Below are 17,176 nucleotides of genomic sequence, written 5' to 3' on the forward strand. Positions count from 1 at the left end.
ACCGGCAAGATGGAGAACAAGAGACCAAAGAAACCCACAAATGTGAGAATTTTCTTTGTTAAAAAATTACGATAATATTATCGTTTAATGTCGTTTCAGTGTTTTAATGGTCCTTTTCTTCATAACAAGCATAAAAAAAAATCTCTCGGTAGCTGGCTAATTTTCCCGTTCCACCTTAAATAGTCCAGCAGTTCTGACGTCTGAAGCGCCAGAATGTAACTGCTGCACCATTTAAGGTGGAACGGGAAAATGTGATCAACAAGCTGAAGAATATCACTGAAGAATTAGGGGTGGGTGATAATAAATAATTGCCCCCCTCTTTGAAGATCATATGATGCCCTAAATGTAACTAAAGCCCAGCAGTGAGGAGCTGAACTTTACCCTCCTCTGCTGTCACTGCAGACCGGCAGGGTCGCCTACAGAGCAGCACTGGTAGCTGTTAATGAAAACATTTTTTATTTATTTTTTAGGGTCCCATTTCGCAGGGCAAGATTTCAACCACTACCAGGCCTACTACTGATGCTACTACTAGGGCGACACTCAAAAAAAGGGGTAGGGGTAAAATGAAGAAATGGGATCGGGCCTTACTTTCAGTGCGCAAGAAGGGCAGCATGGATGTAGCAAGTTTATACTTGCTCATCAATCAGAGCATCCACTGACATTCAGTGGAAAAACTGTAAACGGAATAAAACGTATCAGATTTAGAACCTTTTTTCTGGACCACAGGGCATGAAAACGGTGACTTTTGAAAATAACAATGACTACAGAATGGCTACAGAGGTCTACAGGCTGATTATTCTTTGAACAGACTTTAATTCAGGGTCTCATTTTATTTGGAAAGTCCACTACAGTCCCCTAAAGATTATCTACAGATGTTCAAATTGTTCACAAACTAGTTGTAGTTGATTCTAAACGGTGGTGGGGTTAGGGTCAGGATTCGGACCAGGGTGTGGGCTGGGCTGAGGTTGAGGTTGAGGTTAAGGTTAGGATTAGAGCCAGGCTTAGAGTTAAGGAAGATTATGGTCAATTTAGTAGATATTTAATTAAATGTAACTTGAAAGTAAATGAAGTATCTACAAAGCATCTAAAGTGGACTATCCAAATAAAGTGTTATCTTCATCATGAACTATACACCAATTTCACTCAGTATGTTTTCCATTCATTAAATTATGTTATTAAATTCATGATTATGATGATCTAAATGATTATGTAACTGTAATGGAGTGTTACTGTACTGTTAATGAATATGCTGCCAACGCTTTGTGAACATGTAGTCCGTGTAAAGCGCTACCCAACACACGAACCCCAAACAATCAAGAGTGCAAAAGTGTCGCGTTTAATAACTGGCTCTGGTCAGAGAGATCAGCTTACATCCATTGGAACGGTATGTGACGTCTGTCAAACGTGAGGGACAGACAGCGAATAGATTCGCTTAAAAAAAGAAAAAAAAGGCGGTAATACAGACGGAAGCACTGCCAGGTCAGGCAGGAAGCTCCTGTGACATCAGCATGATTCCTGTTCTTTTCTGGACATGCGGTGGGCTCTGACCCCTCAGTCTCTCTCCTCTTTTCTCTGTTCTTTATCATCTTTCTCGCTGGTGAAGACCAGTGGTGGGAACAGCAGCAGATCTTTGATCTCAGGAGGAGGACAGTTATTTGTGCTTTCACTCCATTTTTGACATCTCGTATTTTGTAGTCATGATTTCCTGCAAGAGGTTAAACGAAAGGCATTGAAAGAACATTCATTCCAATATTGACACTATTCGATATAGTTACGCGCAGGTAAAGCTCGTCGGCTTGCTGTAACGCACCTCGTCAGAGTCGAGAAGAACAGGCAGAGCACTGAAATGAAAGAAAAACAGAGAGGGGGAAAAAGACATGAAAGACATTTCATGCTTTTACTGCAGTCAGTGCACATATGCAGTTAATATATTGCAAATATTCACATCATAATATTACATTTACATTTTATATCTGCTGCTCACACCTTTAGCTGTACATATGTAATATACTTCAGTACTGGATTGTAAATGTACTCCCATCACAACCCTTACTACATTACTCACAGACTGTTTGCATACTGTCTAATATATATATGCAATAAGATATATATATTACTGTTGTCAGAAGAAAACCTCATATCTCCAAATTGGTAACTTCACAGGAGAAGCAAAAACATACTTTACTTTTAATGTAAGTCAATGGAACCAGAGTTGTTTCCGAGTCATTTTTGGTCGTTTCTTTTAGTTCATTCATCATGAAATTTACACACAATGTAAAGGACAACAGGCATTTTCACATTATGTCAAAAACTGAAAAACATCAAAAATGAAGATACAAGGTTTTCTTCCGACAAAAGCAATTATATGTATATAAACACACACACACACACACACACACATCTATCTGCACATACGGACACCTTATCGCACATCAGGCACATCTGGACATGCCAAACCTGGACACTTTATTTCAGTATCAGTATCTGCACATATTTATTCAGTATTGTCATAAATGCTGTTATCTGCGCCTCCTTGTACATCATTACTGCACTGCCTTTTTATCTCAGGATAGATCTTATTGCATATTTCTGTATATTTTTTTGTTGTATATCTGCCTGTAGATAGGTATATATTCTTGTATATATTCTTCTTATATTGTATCACCCTTATTATTATAACTGTGCTGTGTGACTGCTATTGGATCCATCCATCCATATAAAAATGACCCAAAATTACTTGGAAATAAGTCTGGTTCCATTGACTTACATTAAAAGTAAGGTTTTTTTTTGCTTCTTCTGTAAAGTTACCATTTTGGAGATATGAGGTTTTGATCCGACAACAGATATATATTTATTTTTATGATTTGATTTTATGTTGACGCCTGCACCAAGAGAAACTCCTTGCACGTCTGGCACTTTGTGAATAAAGATTCTGATTGTGCAGCATGACTGTGGGGCTCATGTGAAAACAGACTGAAATAAAAATGTGCATCTAGTCTAGAAGAGTAGAAGAGCTTCACAGGCCGTCCAGCAGGGTGATTCTAACGAAACTGCCTCAAAACGTCCATAAAAATATGAAACAACACATTTTTTCTATTTTTCCATTTTTCCCCTAATTCTCATGACCGATATTTATATATTCTTAGCGTTTTTAATCAGAAAAACTTAACTGTAAGGATGTGAAACAAAACATCAAAATATCATGTTGCAAAACAATCATTTGTTTTAATAATCAGTTTTAAAATAATTAACCACACGATACACGGCTGCAGGGAAAACAAAGCAAGCAAAACAAGATTAACAGGTTGATTTTCACATATTACTGTGTTGCAGTAATGAGAAACTGGTCACTTAAACTGAAAAATATGACTAAAATCAGTTTAAACAAATGCAATGTGATCATTGTATGTATATCCAAAAAAAACAGATGTTACTTTTCAGTCATTTTTTCATTGTTTCAAGTATTTGTCCCAGTATTTGTTATGTTCCTGAGAATAACCCAGCTAGGGTTGCCAGATTTCAACACTGGCAAAACTGGACAGCCCAGGGGTTGGGGGGAAGGGGGGGTTCCAAAGCATCCAATTTTTTTGTGTTTTAAAAATTGTCTTTGCTTCTTTTTTTTTTTTACCCGATTTTCTCCCCAATTTAGTCATCTTTAATTCCACCCGCTAGTTAGGACTCCCCCAATCACATGATGCTATCAACGCTAGGAGGGTGAAGGCTAACACAGGCTTCCTCCGAGACCTGTGAAACCAGCCACCGCTTCTTTTCGAACTGCCGCTCATGCAACGTCACTGGACAGCTGAACGCGCTCGGAGGAAAGCGCCAACCGCCAGATCTGTTACGTCAGCTAACAGACGCCTGCGCTGACTAGCATCGCGCTGAGTGATGGGGGGAGAAGGAGGGGCCATCCCACCCACCCAGAGAGAGCGAGGCCAATTGTTCTCTCTCGGACTCCCAGCTACGGACGGCTGTAGCATCACCAGGGATCGAACTTGCGATCTCCTGATGATAGGGCCAACGCTTAGACGGTTGCGCCACTCGGGAGCCCGTCTTTGCTTCTTTTGTTTGTTTCTGTAAGTTTCTTGTATTTTCTATGAGGAACATTAGGTTAAACTCTATGATCTGGTTTTCCCAGATAAAATTCTCACTCAGTTCTTTTTTAATTGACTGGACTCAATCGCAGCGAATTTCTGATTAAATTTTGTTTGTTAGAATTATTAAACCATTTGAACACAAGCACTGCTGTAGAGCACTGAACAAAAAAGAGAACTACATTTTTAAGAGGAGTCTTGACCGTCTGGAACTGTTTGAATATCACTTTCTTACTTACACATCAGTTAAAGAGGTAGGAATGTTCTCTTCCACCCACTTCAAATCTTCATCCTGAAGACAAAAGAAATGCTTAAATTCAGGCTACATACCAGTTTTCTGTATTATCTTAATCGCGGCACGTGAAGGTTGTGATACTGACCGGTCCAGAAGGGGGCTTTGCTGTTCCGTTAGTCTCCGTCTTAGATGCTCTCAGTTTTATTCCATCAGCTGAAAATAAAAAGAACATAGTGATGAGTTTATTTTGGTCTCATTCTTGCTTTAATGTACAGTCCAGTTCATTTTACTCACAAATGTTTGCAGACACCAGGAACTCTTCAATCTCTTCATCATCCGAGTCATCGATCAAAGGTGTGAATGCGTACCTACAGAGACAGCACAACCAATAAAGAACAAGGTTAAACTAACACAAAATATAGACGGACACACAAATCCACCAATTACAGGCGAGAGGCCTTAATCACGTGGATGGCTGGGTATGTGAGCGCCGTTTATCTGGGGCGGTGACGGCACCAGGATGCACTGTGAGAAGACGACAAGATAGTGGAGGGAGTGTAATGCTCTGGGCAATGTCCTGCTGGGAAACACCGGGTCCGGCAGTCATGTGGACTTCAATTTGACCCATGACACCCACTGCGAACCAGGTGCATCCCTCGTGGCGATAGTATCTCCCGACGGCAGAGGTCTCTTTCAGCAGGATAATGCGCCCTGCCACGCTGCACACACTGGCCCACTTTCATCAAGCATCTAAGAGTAAAAACACTGATCTATGGTCTGGCTCTTCTCAGATCCTAGATCAGCATTCCAGCATTCCCGCTCTGAGACGCTTCATGAATACAGGCCATTGTTGAGGGAACAGTTTGAGTAATGTGAAGAACAGTTCAAGTGCCTCTTTTCCACCGTCAGGCAAAACTTGGGGCTGCACTGTGCCGTTCCGCACTGGTCTGGACTCACGAGAACGGTTACATTTTCTTTTTCCATCTGTTGTGCCGCTAAATCAGGACCAGGAAATCCTGAATTAAAACCTACAGAAATGAGTGGCTAACTACTAACAGGCTACATACATAGCTACATACACAGAACCCATCACAAACCCATCACTCTGTCACTCCAAATTCAGTCACTCAGCTGCTCTCAGATTCTTTATCCTCTACATGGGTGTTATTTAAGCATCAGCTACTGAAACACCCTGTACTGCAATGGGTTGAACGTGCAGCCGGCTAACTTCGGTAGCACTGGCGTCACCCAGCAGGGTACAGCTCAAAGCACCACAGAACTATTTTTTCTATTTCTGTCACTTAAACACCAGACATTCGAATTTGCACTCTCTGTTATGAGTATTTACCCTCTGAATGTTTTTAAGAGTTGGTTAGCTGAAAAAGAGTCTGTGCTGCAGTGGCAGGCAACATACACTTGTGTTAGCTTAGCCTAGCAGGCACCAGCTTAACACACTACAGAACAGGTTTGATTTCTGTTTTCTGTCACTACAGCACCAATACCGCAGCAGGATGAGGTGGCACAACACTGACAGAAGCAATCAGCGAACAGCTACGCCTTCACGTCACCCCACCAAACGGTTTTGAGGCCCCGAGGATGGTTAGCTACCCATGCCGAAAAAAAACGGGTTGAGGCCGCTTTTTAAGCATTCCGCGTCAAACCGCGTCCATGTGGAAAAGCCACTGGAATGGTTACCCTCCATGCTCAGAACCGTTTGACCTTGGAAAAGAGGACAAGGTGTTGCCCTAGAGCTGGGCGATATGGCCAAAAACGTTATCACGATAAACAAAACTCATATCGTTCGATATCGATACATATCGCGATAATTGTCAAATCATGATTTCTTTCACGTTTGAAACTATCACTTATGGTTTTAAACTATCACTTATGGTCCGATCATGACAAACACTCACCAAACAGTGGAACATTTCACTAATCTGTCTTGGGACAGTGGGAGAAAGTTTCTGAGCTGTTTTTATCAGCTGGAAAAGCACAGCTGCAATTTTTGTAATAGTCATGATTTAATAAAGAAAACAGATTATTTTTAGCTGTCTGGTGTCGAGCGCTCGGCTACCCCGCTACAAATGCTAAACAAGTGGCCAACAACAGAGCTAAACTCTTTAGTTTCTCAACAACGTCAACTCGGTTCGGTAGGTCACTGCTGTCACTCCTACCACAGCCATGTCAGAGCAGATCACAGTATTCAGACACCAGCTAGACGGCTGGGTTTCTCTATGCTATCGTAGTAGTTTAAGGGGTGAACCGCAGTATATCTGACGCTCGCTGTGTAAAAACGTTATCTGCAGTGTGAATCTCTCACACCAGTCACAGAGTCCTCCTTTTAGGCATGTTTAAACTGAAAGCGGTGATTTTGTATCTTGTTTGATCTACCGTATCATCAATTCACCGTGTTGTGCCGGAGCGCCGCTTCAAGTTAACCAGCAGCAAAAAACAGCTAACCTAGCCTGGAAAGATAGCGCTCTCCCGCTCTCCAGTGCCTCACAGCTTCCTCAGTTTACTTTCAACATGAACCACTTCTTTCTTTCACTTTCGTTGCTCGAGAATGCACTAATACTAAAATATGACGGTTTGGCGCTGTAACACGGCGCTGCAGACGTGATTTAACACCGCTGAAGTTGTTAGGATGTACAGAAAGAGGTGAGTTCACCGTAGGTCAGTACAGTTACACCACTGACCTCGTCACTCAGACTCGGTCACAGGAGAACAGACCGCTGGTCGCTCCACTCAAACAGGGACTGTATAACTCCGCGTTTCACATGTTCCTAAAGTGTATTAGGCGACCCTTTTTTTTACTCGTGGCCCCCTCCCTCTCTAATCAAGTCGAAAAACTCAGAAGTGCGCCCTCTCCTGGCGACAGCAGAGTAGTGTCGCTTTCCTTGCAGTAGAAAACGCCACCAGGGCTTTCGCTAAAACATGGAAGTGTGAGAGTGGTGTATTATATCGAACATTTATCGAACCTGTCTTATCGCTCTATCGAGGAAAATTATATCGCGATACTTATCGTTATCGTTTTATCGCCCAGCCCCATGCTGCCCTGGCTGCCCAACTTCCTCAGATCTCAATCTGATTGAGCATCTGTGCAATGTGCTCGAACAGGTCTGATTCGCGGCGCCTCCACCTCACAACCTACAGAACGCCACATCCATTTGATGTGCCAGAGACCACAGGGCACCTTCAGCGGACTTGTAGAGTCCATGCCTTGGTTGTTGTATATGAGACGATTCGCATATTCCGCGCAATCAGATTACAATCTGACTAACTGACGACGCATTTGAAGTGTAAATGCATGTGGTTAATATCTTATAAGGTTACAATCCACATACAAGTCACTTGGAGTCAGAACTTGCCTTTGGTTATTTGCAGATGGTCTCCAGAGAAACATGATGACAAGCAGTATGATCGAGAAAAGGAACCTCCAGAAGGCATCATCGACCCAGAGCTCCATCCAGTCCTGCTGACAAAGATCACATACAGGTTAGTCCTTGCTGATACAGAATGCACATTTAACTGACGAACACCTATAGCAAAACCTACAGTGTATCAGATACTCACAGCCTGACAGCCTGCTAACCAGAATTTTTTGGTCGTCCAAACCATAAAAATAATAGAGGCTGAAAATAAAAAACAATTGAAAAGTTTACGCAATGTATACAGACAAAACGTGCAATACATCAACTCTACATACACTATATGGACAAAAGTATTGGTACACCCCTCCTAATTACTGAGTTCAGGTGTTTCAGCCACACTCATTGCTAACAGGTGGATCATATTAAGCACACAGCCTTGCAGTCTTGAGAATGGGTCATACTGACGAGCTCAGTGACTTTAAACATGGCTCTGTCTTAGGATGGCACCACTGCTTTAAGTCAGTTTGTGAAATTTCTGCCCTGCTAGATCTGCCCCAGACAACTGTAAGTCCTATTACTGTAAAATGGAAGTGTCTAGGAGCAACAACAGCTCAGCCACGAAGCCTATCCTATAACAGTGCCTATCCTCTGTTGAATCACTCACCAATGAATTCCAAATTAGCTCTGGAAACAAAATCAGTGAAATAACTGTGTCAGGACGTTCAGGAACCGGGTTTCCATGGCTAAACAGCTACACACAAGCCTAAGATCAGAATGTAAGCCAAGCGTTGGATGGAGGGGTGTAAAGCACCTCCACTGGACTCTGGAGCAGTGGAAATGTATTCTGTGGAGTGACGAATCACACTTCTCTATCTGTCAGTCTGATGGACGAGTCTGGGTTTGGCGAATGCCAGGAGAACATTACCTGCCTGACTGCACTGTGCCAGCTGTAGAGTTTGGTGGAGGAGGGATGATGATATGGGGCTGTTTTTCAGGGGTTGGTCTAGAACCCTTAGTTCCAGTGAAGGTAAATCTTAGTGCTTCAGCAGAACAAGACATTTCAGACAATCCTTTGCTTCCAACTCTGTGGGAACAGTTTGGGGAAGAACCTGTTCTGGCTGGGTGAGTTTGGTGTGGAAGAACTTGACTGGCCCTCACAGAGCCCTGACCTCAACCCCATCAAACACCTTTGGGATGAATTAGAATGGAGATTGTGAGCCAGACCCTCTCGTCCAACATCAGTGCCTGACCTCACAAATGCTCTTCTGGATGAATGAGCAGAAATTCCCACAGACTCTCTCCAAGATCTTATATAAAGCTTCCCAGAAGAGTGGAAACTGTTAGAGCTGCAAAGGGGGACCAACTCCATATTAATGCCTATAGATTTAGAATGGGATTCATAAAAGCTCCTGTAGGTGTAATGTGGAGGTGTCCCAGTACTTTTGTCCAAAAACTGTATGCTTGGGAAAATTTCACATTCAACCATTTTCTATTTTGTCTTGTTTTATACTTACCAATTACAGCGAAGATGAGGGTATTGGTGAAATGTCTGTACAACGACAACTTCACTGGGTTTCTCCTGAGCTTTAGTGTCTTTATAGTTTGTGCTAGACTCACAAATATTTGAGAAGAAGTCAAGGAAATAACATACGAAAAAGATCACCAATAACTTGCAGACAACATTGAAACAACTAAAAGAGAACGGAGACTAATTAAAATGGATCAAATCAAGTCTGACAGACATTTTAAAGGAATACTTTACTCAAAAATGTTAACACTGAAAGCTAGAGGGGGTCCTTCAACATTCTGCATTCTGAACCCCATTAGCATTCATTTCTGTTAGTCTTTTTGGGTAAAGTAGTCTTTAAAAAAACTCCAGGTGTTGGAGTCAGCATGCAGAGATCATGATGGGAGTGGGGAGAGGACAGTGGAGGCCCCAGCACAGGTACCGGAGGAGTCAACCCAAAAGGATATCCACCAACACAGACAGGAGTCAAGCAGTGTCAGGAGAATGTTGGCCAGCAAGGCCAGGTCAGAGTCTTTAGCCTGAGAGAAATGCAGAGGAGGAAAAGGAAAGAGGGGGAGAGTAAGAAAGGAGGAGAAAACAAGCATGAGTGAAAGGGGCAACTAGGGAGACAGAAAAAATAACCCTTTCCATCAGAGTTCAGGAAACTGACAGCCTGTTCAGATAATCAATCACCACAATTTTACAACCCTGTTCATCCGAAACCAGTTAAACGACAAATTATCATCAAATAGAGCACAAAAAAACTTAGATCCTGAGTGAGGATTTGGTAAAGGTTAAGCAGATCAAGGGCCAGACCGATTTATCGGGTGGCTGATAATTTCGGCCCATATTTCACATTATCCGTACTATCCATTTTGGCCAACAATATCACCAATCATTAGCATCTTATTTGTTTATTTTATTTATTTATTTATTTATTTTTACCAGATTTTTCTCCCCAATTTAGTCGTCTCCAATTCCACCCGCTAGTTAGGACTCCCCCAATCACACGATGCTATCAACGCTAGGAGGGTGAAGGCTAACACAGGCTTCCTCCGAGACCTGTGAAGCACCACAGCTTCTTTTCAAACTGCCGCTCACGCAACGTCACTGGACAGCTGAACGCGCTCTGAGGAAAGAACCACCAGATCTGTTACGCAGACGCCTGCGCTGACTAGCATCGCGCTGAGTGAGTGATGGGGGGAGAAGGGGGGGCCACCCCACCCACCCAGAGAGAGCGAGGCCAATTGTTCTCTCTCAGACTCCCGGCTACGGACGGCTGCAGCATCACCAGGGTTCGAACTCGCGATCTCCTGATGATAGGGCCAGCGCTTAGACGGTTGCGCCACTCGGGAGCCCTTTATTTATTTTTTAACTGTGGCACTGCCAGGATTCAGACTCAATATCCCAGACACGAGAACCTTAGGCCTGTCCACACATAGCTGGATATTTTCAAAAACAAATTTCCTCTCTGAGTTTTGGCCTCCTGTCCACACAAAAAACAGTTTTTTCTGTCACAGACATCAAAAGTCTGACACCAATCCATTAATCGGCTCCTGTTATTGCGGTTTCTGTCTTTAAGAATGCAGAACTCTGTCTGAAATATGACTGACAGGGTTGCTTCTGTGTGCTCGGCAATCTAGGAGTTGATAACATGTTTATAATTTAATTTACAAACACAACTACTATTCAATACACATCTTACATATAAAAATCTTGTTTTCAAACGGAAGAAAAATACTGTTTATGGAAAACTACTGTCATACAAACTTAAAATTTTGTACACAAAACATAAAATGAATATGATTAAAAAAACAAAACATGAGGCCATATTTTTATATTGGGGTCTACATCATGTAGTCAAACTGAATATGGTAATAATAATGATAGTAATAATAATGAAAATATATGTATGAAGGAAAACTATATATGTATGAAAACTAAAGAAATCCTAACCTAAGCACTAGCTTGAGAATAACATGTTATAACAGATAATCAAGAGAACTTTTGAAAGATAACAGTTAGAGGTGATTATCAGAAACCAAAAGCACAAAGCATTCTGGGTAGCTTCGCGACCAGACTACAATACATTATTTGAGACAGAGAGTTTCATTAAGTTTAAGAAGTGTGATATCTGCCGATATTATTGATTATCTAAATTTTTAGCCCTCTAAATTCGATATCAGCCACGAAATATTGGTCCGGCCATATTCTGATCCACAGTCGGTTTGATTAGTATAATTATAAATAAAAGTATTTATATTAAATATTCGACAGTAAACATGAATAACTCCTAACGTAATAACTCTAACTGTAACACACTCTATGGCTGCTACATGTATTTATGGAAGAAGTACGCTGCCATATTACAGGCCTAAAATTATAGCTATAATTGACCACTTCACTCTCATTTTAGCTATATCTCTACAGTTGAAGTGTAAAAGCAAAGCGAATGGAAGGATATGAACCAAATGCCGCAGGAATCAAACACAGCCAGTACAATGGCAGTGATCAGAGCTGGTCCATTGTCCCGACCCTTTCAGACCAACAAAAAACATATAAGAAAACTGCTTTCTCTTCTTCTGTTGTACAGCACTGCGCAAAAGTCATAAACAACTCTTCATTTAATTAATATTGTGAAAACCCACCATTAAGTAAAGAGTTACCAATTTTTCTCACAATATTTGTGAGGACATATAAGATAATTCATTTGTGTAAGGAAGGAAAAAGTCTAAATTAGAGCTCCAAAAATTGTTAAAACTCAGATTACAACAAGCAGAAAATGCAAAACCAACGTCTAAGACTGAAATCTCTTAAAAAAAACAAACAAAAAAAAAACAATGAAAGCTGTAATAAAGGCAAAAGGTGGACACAGGGAATACAGCTTTAAATCAGTTTTTTTCACTATTTAGTAGTGAAAAAAACTGATACTAAATTTAGTTGTCCTGCATAATTTTTCCGTTAAATACGTTTTATGCTAAATATTTGTTTTTGATACAAAAAATAAAAATCGTGTACTTTAAATGTAAATTAATGAAGGGTCCACAATACTGTACATCTTCCAGATAAATCCTATTACGTTTACTGTAAGTAAAACAGCCGTATTCCCTGTTACTCCAAATGCACTAAGATTCCAAAGCATGCATACAACTGCCTACAGCAGTTTGCCCTACAGCTGAATCTTTCACAGCTGAGTTAATCAGGCCTACTTTACCCCAGTAATCCTTAGAACGCCCTCAATGGCAGCAAAGGCAAAGTAAAGCACACCCAGCCCCACGACTCTGTGCATGACGGTTCCCAAACGAGGCCTAGAGGGGAGAAAAAAAAAATAAAAATTCAGTACACAAAGTCAAAAACAGGGTAACATGCCCTCCAATCCAATGTAGTTCTGTCATGACTAGGGCTCTCACGGTCATGAAATTCTAGCCAAATAATTAAATAATTAGGATTAACGATTTGTCTTCTTGTTCATTGTTTGAAATGATTAAAAATACAAGCCTGAAGTGCCCAAATTGGCTGGTTAGCCAGCTTAACTGCTAGCTGTGTTTACTTTATAGCAGGGGTTTTCAACCTTTTCTACCCCAAAGCCCACCTGACTATAAAGCACAGCGGCCCACAGAAAAACTAAAATCAACTTAAAAAAAAAACAAAAAAAAACAGTACAGTGCTGTTGCGCTGCTAGAGGAAGAGGAAAGCTGGCTCTACTGATGAATTCCGTTGTTTGATCATAAAATGCGTCCCACCAGCAGTGAACTGAACAGGGCTCGGTTGGAAGCGGGCCAAGACCCGCAGGTTTTTGCCCGATCAGTTCAGCTGTTTGCTGCAGACCCGAATACGAGTGGAATGTTTACACACGTCAAAACAGAGCGAACTAAAGAAAAAGTTTGATCGTTCTGCACTGGACAAGGTAGGAGACAGCGCCCTCTCCATCTCTGGCTCGCTGACTTTCAGCACTGCGCGGCGTTGGCTGCGTCGTCTCAAACTGATGACGTTTAATTAGTCTGCGACTGCAATGTTTTTATTTATGCGTCTCTAATAATATTCATATTGCTTATAATTTGGAATTGTATGATTCTTAGATATTTTATTATTAGGCTTAAGTTAATCGTTTTTCCACTTATGTTTTAGCGCCGTTTACGGCCCACTACGAACTACTGCCTCCCCCCCTGAGTACAGGCCCACAGGCCTGTGTACAGGTACACAAATTAAAGTCAAGCAAGGCAGACATGCTAAAAACATCACGATTAAACGACTTTTGAAGCCATTTCATTGTCGCTGATAAATGATCAATGTGAGAATAAAATCATGAGAGTCCTGTTGGAGTTGTGTCGTGCTCGCATCATCTTGATCGGGTAGTGTGAGGTGGTCAGGATGACGGTCTTAAGTCGGTCTTTTTCTCGTTTTGACACTGCGACAAAATCAACCGTGTTTAATGTTATCGTAAGTTTTAAGTCATGGCTCATGCAAATAGTGACGTGCCAAGGGCGCGAGAGAGCGAGCGAGCAGTCGAGCAAGTGTGCGCGTGCAGTGTGATAGAGAGAGAGAGAGAGGAGAGAGAGAGAGAGAGAGAGAGAGAGAGAGAGAGAGAGAGAGAGAGATATTGAGTGATAAAGGGAGAAAATGTATGCGCAAGAGACTGAAATCTCTGTTTAAAAAAAAAAAACAGCAAGTCTGCTCCACTTTAAAACAATAATCATATTAACTTTAAATGTAAACTGGCTGTTTTAATGCCTGTTTTTGATGTAAGGAAACGTGCAGAGGACTTTAAGAATGGCATAACTGAAGAATCATCAATGTTTGTTTTTTTTTGCTTTCTGTTACACTGGTTTCTTATTTTGTTTGTTTGTTGTTTATGGTTTAGTTTACCCAATCAACAATGCTGAATCGCTGCATGTTTTGTTGATATGTAAATCTTTATGTCAAATAAAAAAATAAATAAATGCACATTTTACAGGTTAAAATAAAAAAAAAACTGGGTGATGATCTGCCAGAATATAATACATACTGGGCCCCAGATCTTTACATGCTCAGCCAACGTATCTTCCCATCTGTACCACTACAGAGTGGAAAGAACAGTGTTTCTCTGCTTGATCATCTCAAAAATCTAATTACTTAAGTAAATAGTGACACTGCAAGATTCCTAGTCTTTGCAAAATCATAGTCTCAGAATAAAAACTGTGACACTGTGTTTAGATGTGAGAGGGTGTCAGACTTTAGTCTTTCAAAAGTCTTTTAGTGTATGGTCAGCATTAGCTGCATACCATAACATTACCCAGCGCTGCCCTCTAAACATGCTAGAGCACCAAGTTAGAAGCTAGAATTGTGTTTTTGTCGTCATGAGCCCCAGAATTTCTCAATGAATACATTTACTGCTTTCTTTTCGTAATGAATGAATCAACTGCTTTTCTTTTATTCACAATAATTTGCCAACACACCCTATTCACACTGTTGCAGCACAACATGACTGTGAAATCTAACAACTGTGAAAAACGACTTTAGGTCAGTGATTATCTGGGCGATTATGTAATAACAGCGACTGGCCTAATCATGACTGTACTAATTTAAAGTTGATCCACCCACTTGACTATGCCATAGCCCAGGCTGACAATGATGACCAAGAGTCGAGCAAGAGTCCTCTTGAGGGCCGAGATGAGCTCAGCAAACACCAGCAAGCCTTGAGCTGTGGAAAGAAAGAGGAACATTAACTGGTACATATTGAGTAGGGATGCACTGATACCACTTTTTCCCTTTCGATAACGATACCAATACCTGATCCTTTAGTATCGGCCCATACAGATACTAATCTATCTAACCTAACTCACTTATAAGTCCCGATATTTATACAATTACATTTTAAAAATATTTTATTTTGGTAAAATCTGTGTTCTGTGCCTCAAATAAAACATACTCAGCTTGGCTAGATGGCATTCATTTGTTGGTTTATATTTATTAGATGCTTAAGAAAACATACATTTGTTTATATACTGTATATTTAGCATTTACTATTATATTATTAGTGACAACAATGCAAAACCCAATGGAAGACCAAAAAAAAAAAACACACAAATGTGAGAATTTTCTCAGTTAAAAAATTACCATAGCCATCATATTATCTTAATTATCTTAAGTTTAATGTCGTTTCAGTGTATTATGCTCGTTTTCTTCATAACAAGCATAAAAAAAAATACCATGCTAATGTTTCGGTAGCTAGCTAGCTAACTTTCCCATTCCACCTTAAATAGTCCAGCGGTTCTGATGCCTGAAGCGCCAGAATGTAACTGCTGCTCCATTTAAGGTGGAACGGGAAAATTCTAACAAGAATCTGGTGAATATCTGACTTCAGCTTCATATCACTGAAGAATTAGGGGTGGGTGATAATAAATAATTGCCCCCCTCTTTGAAGGCTTATGATGCCCTAAATGTAACTAAAGCCCAGCAGTGAGGAGCTGAACTTTACCCTCCTCTGCTGTCACTGCAGACTGGCAGGGTCGCCTACAGAGCAGCGCTGGTAGCTGTTAATGAAGTGATGCTCTTTTTATTTGAGGGTCCCATTTCAGAGGGGAGATTTCAACCACTACCCTGTAACTCAGTTCAAAGGGGCAAGGAAAAACTCAAAAACAAAAGAAGAACTGGGACTGGGCCTAAGTCACTTTTATGATACGTGATAAAGCACTGTACATCTAACAGCAATAATAATATATGATGTAATGGAAAATATTTATTTCTCTAATGAAAGTGATATTAATCTTAATATAGCATAAATGGGATGAACTGGAACGTGGATTGTGAGCCAGGCCCTCTTGTCCAACATCAGTGTCTGACCTCACAAATGCTCTTTTGACTATTAGGCAGAAATTCCCACAGACTCTCTCCAACATCTTGTGGAAAACTTCCCAGAAGAGTGGAAGCTGTTAGAGCTGCAAAGGGGGACCAACTCCATATTAATGCCTCTGGATTTAGAATGGGACGTCCAACATGCTCATCTAGGTGTGATGTATAAGTGTCCACATACTTTTGGCCATATAGCGAACATGCAGTTGTTGATACACTGAGTAAAGTATATTGTGGCATTCTTTATCACAATGCAAAATCCAGGTCGGAAACGAATATTCAGTAAAATTAGCTATTTAAAGCCTTTATGCTACTACTGGTCGCATTTCATTGAATCTAAATTAAAACGATTAATAATTAATAAACAAACTAATAGTATTTATACAGCTTTTATCTGATTATGAAAGTCAATAACAAATAAATTTCAGCTTATCTTATTCATAAAGAATATTTGAATATTAGATAATATAGAGAAAAAAGTCACTTTGTAAATACCCTGAAGCTATTTCGATAACGACCTGCGATCTCAATAACACTCACATGCTGAGCCCACGGCGTTAGTGTTCTCGTACTCAGCGCAGAAGACCGCCATCTCCACCATGCCCAGGAAGATCACTCCAGCTATCCAGAACTGGATGCGTAGCAGGTCTTTCCAATAGCAGGAGGCCCAGACGAACCACATCAGAGCGTACAAGATGTAAATGATACACATCACCATGTAGAACTGTGGGGGATAATTAGACAAATTAGACAATGTAAACACACGCACAGATGCTTTACTCAGTCACAGCCATGTACGTTGACAAAAAATTGGAAGTTACATATTTCAGTGTCTCCTGCTACAGCCATATGCAACAGTTTGATCATCTCTGTTCAAATGAAGCGACAATAAATTAACAGGGAACAAACATAATTTTTCTGCTAATTCTAGCGCACAATTTACACGTGCTATTACTTTTGCACATGCTATATTCAATTCAGAAAGTAAACAGTAACTGTGCATAAAAATGTGCAGAAGTGTGTTCTCTGAGGATGTGTTAACTTATTTTTACTTCAACAAAACATGTATAAAACGAAGTATTATGGTAAACTGGGAGTGTTGGTGCTGTCGTCCAGCTGCTCTCAGGCGCTCACTCAG

At 40.7% G+C, this 17,176-nt stretch overlaps 1 protein-coding gene across 2 annotated transcripts in view; it reads right to left on the bottom strand.

Annotated features, from left to right (window-relative positions):
* Positions 1-458: 458 nt before the first annotated feature.
* The window catches only part of tmem87b (transmembrane protein 87B), a 28,219-nt gene continuing 11,501 nt past the window's right edge, over positions 459-17,176 (bottom strand). Inside the window, exons 9-20 of one of the 2 annotated variants that reach the window (XM_036573626.1) lie at positions 16,579-16,762; positions 14,788-14,887; positions 12,422-12,515; positions 9,675-9,746; positions 9,215-9,323; positions 7,903-7,961; positions 7,698-7,801; positions 4,624-4,697; positions 4,475-4,542; positions 4,334-4,386; positions 1,811-1,841; positions 459-1,705 (exon numbers count right to left, since the gene is read on the bottom strand). In XM_036573626.1, coding sequence (XP_036429519.1) covers positions 1,664-1,705; positions 1,811-1,841; positions 4,334-4,386; positions 4,475-4,542; positions 4,624-4,697; positions 7,698-7,801; positions 7,903-7,961; positions 9,215-9,323; positions 9,675-9,746; positions 12,422-12,515; positions 14,788-14,887; positions 16,579-16,762 — 990 coding nt within the window. In that variant the 3' untranslated portion in view covers positions 459-1,663. Of the gene's footprint in view, positions 1,706-1,810; positions 1,842-4,333; positions 4,387-4,474; positions 4,543-4,623; positions 4,698-7,697; positions 7,802-7,902; positions 7,962-9,214; positions 9,324-9,674; positions 9,747-11,671; positions 11,744-12,421; positions 12,516-14,787; positions 14,888-16,578; positions 16,763-17,176 lie in introns of both variants that reach the window. The other variant, XM_036573625.1, reaches the window with a different exon arrangement.

Source organism: Colossoma macropomum, unplaced genomic scaffold (genome assembly GCF_904425465.1).
Source record: "Colossoma macropomum unplaced genomic scaffold, Colossoma_macropomum, whole genome shotgun sequence".
Lineage (NCBI taxonomy): Eukaryota > Metazoa > Chordata > Actinopteri > Characiformes > Serrasalmidae > Colossoma > Colossoma macropomum.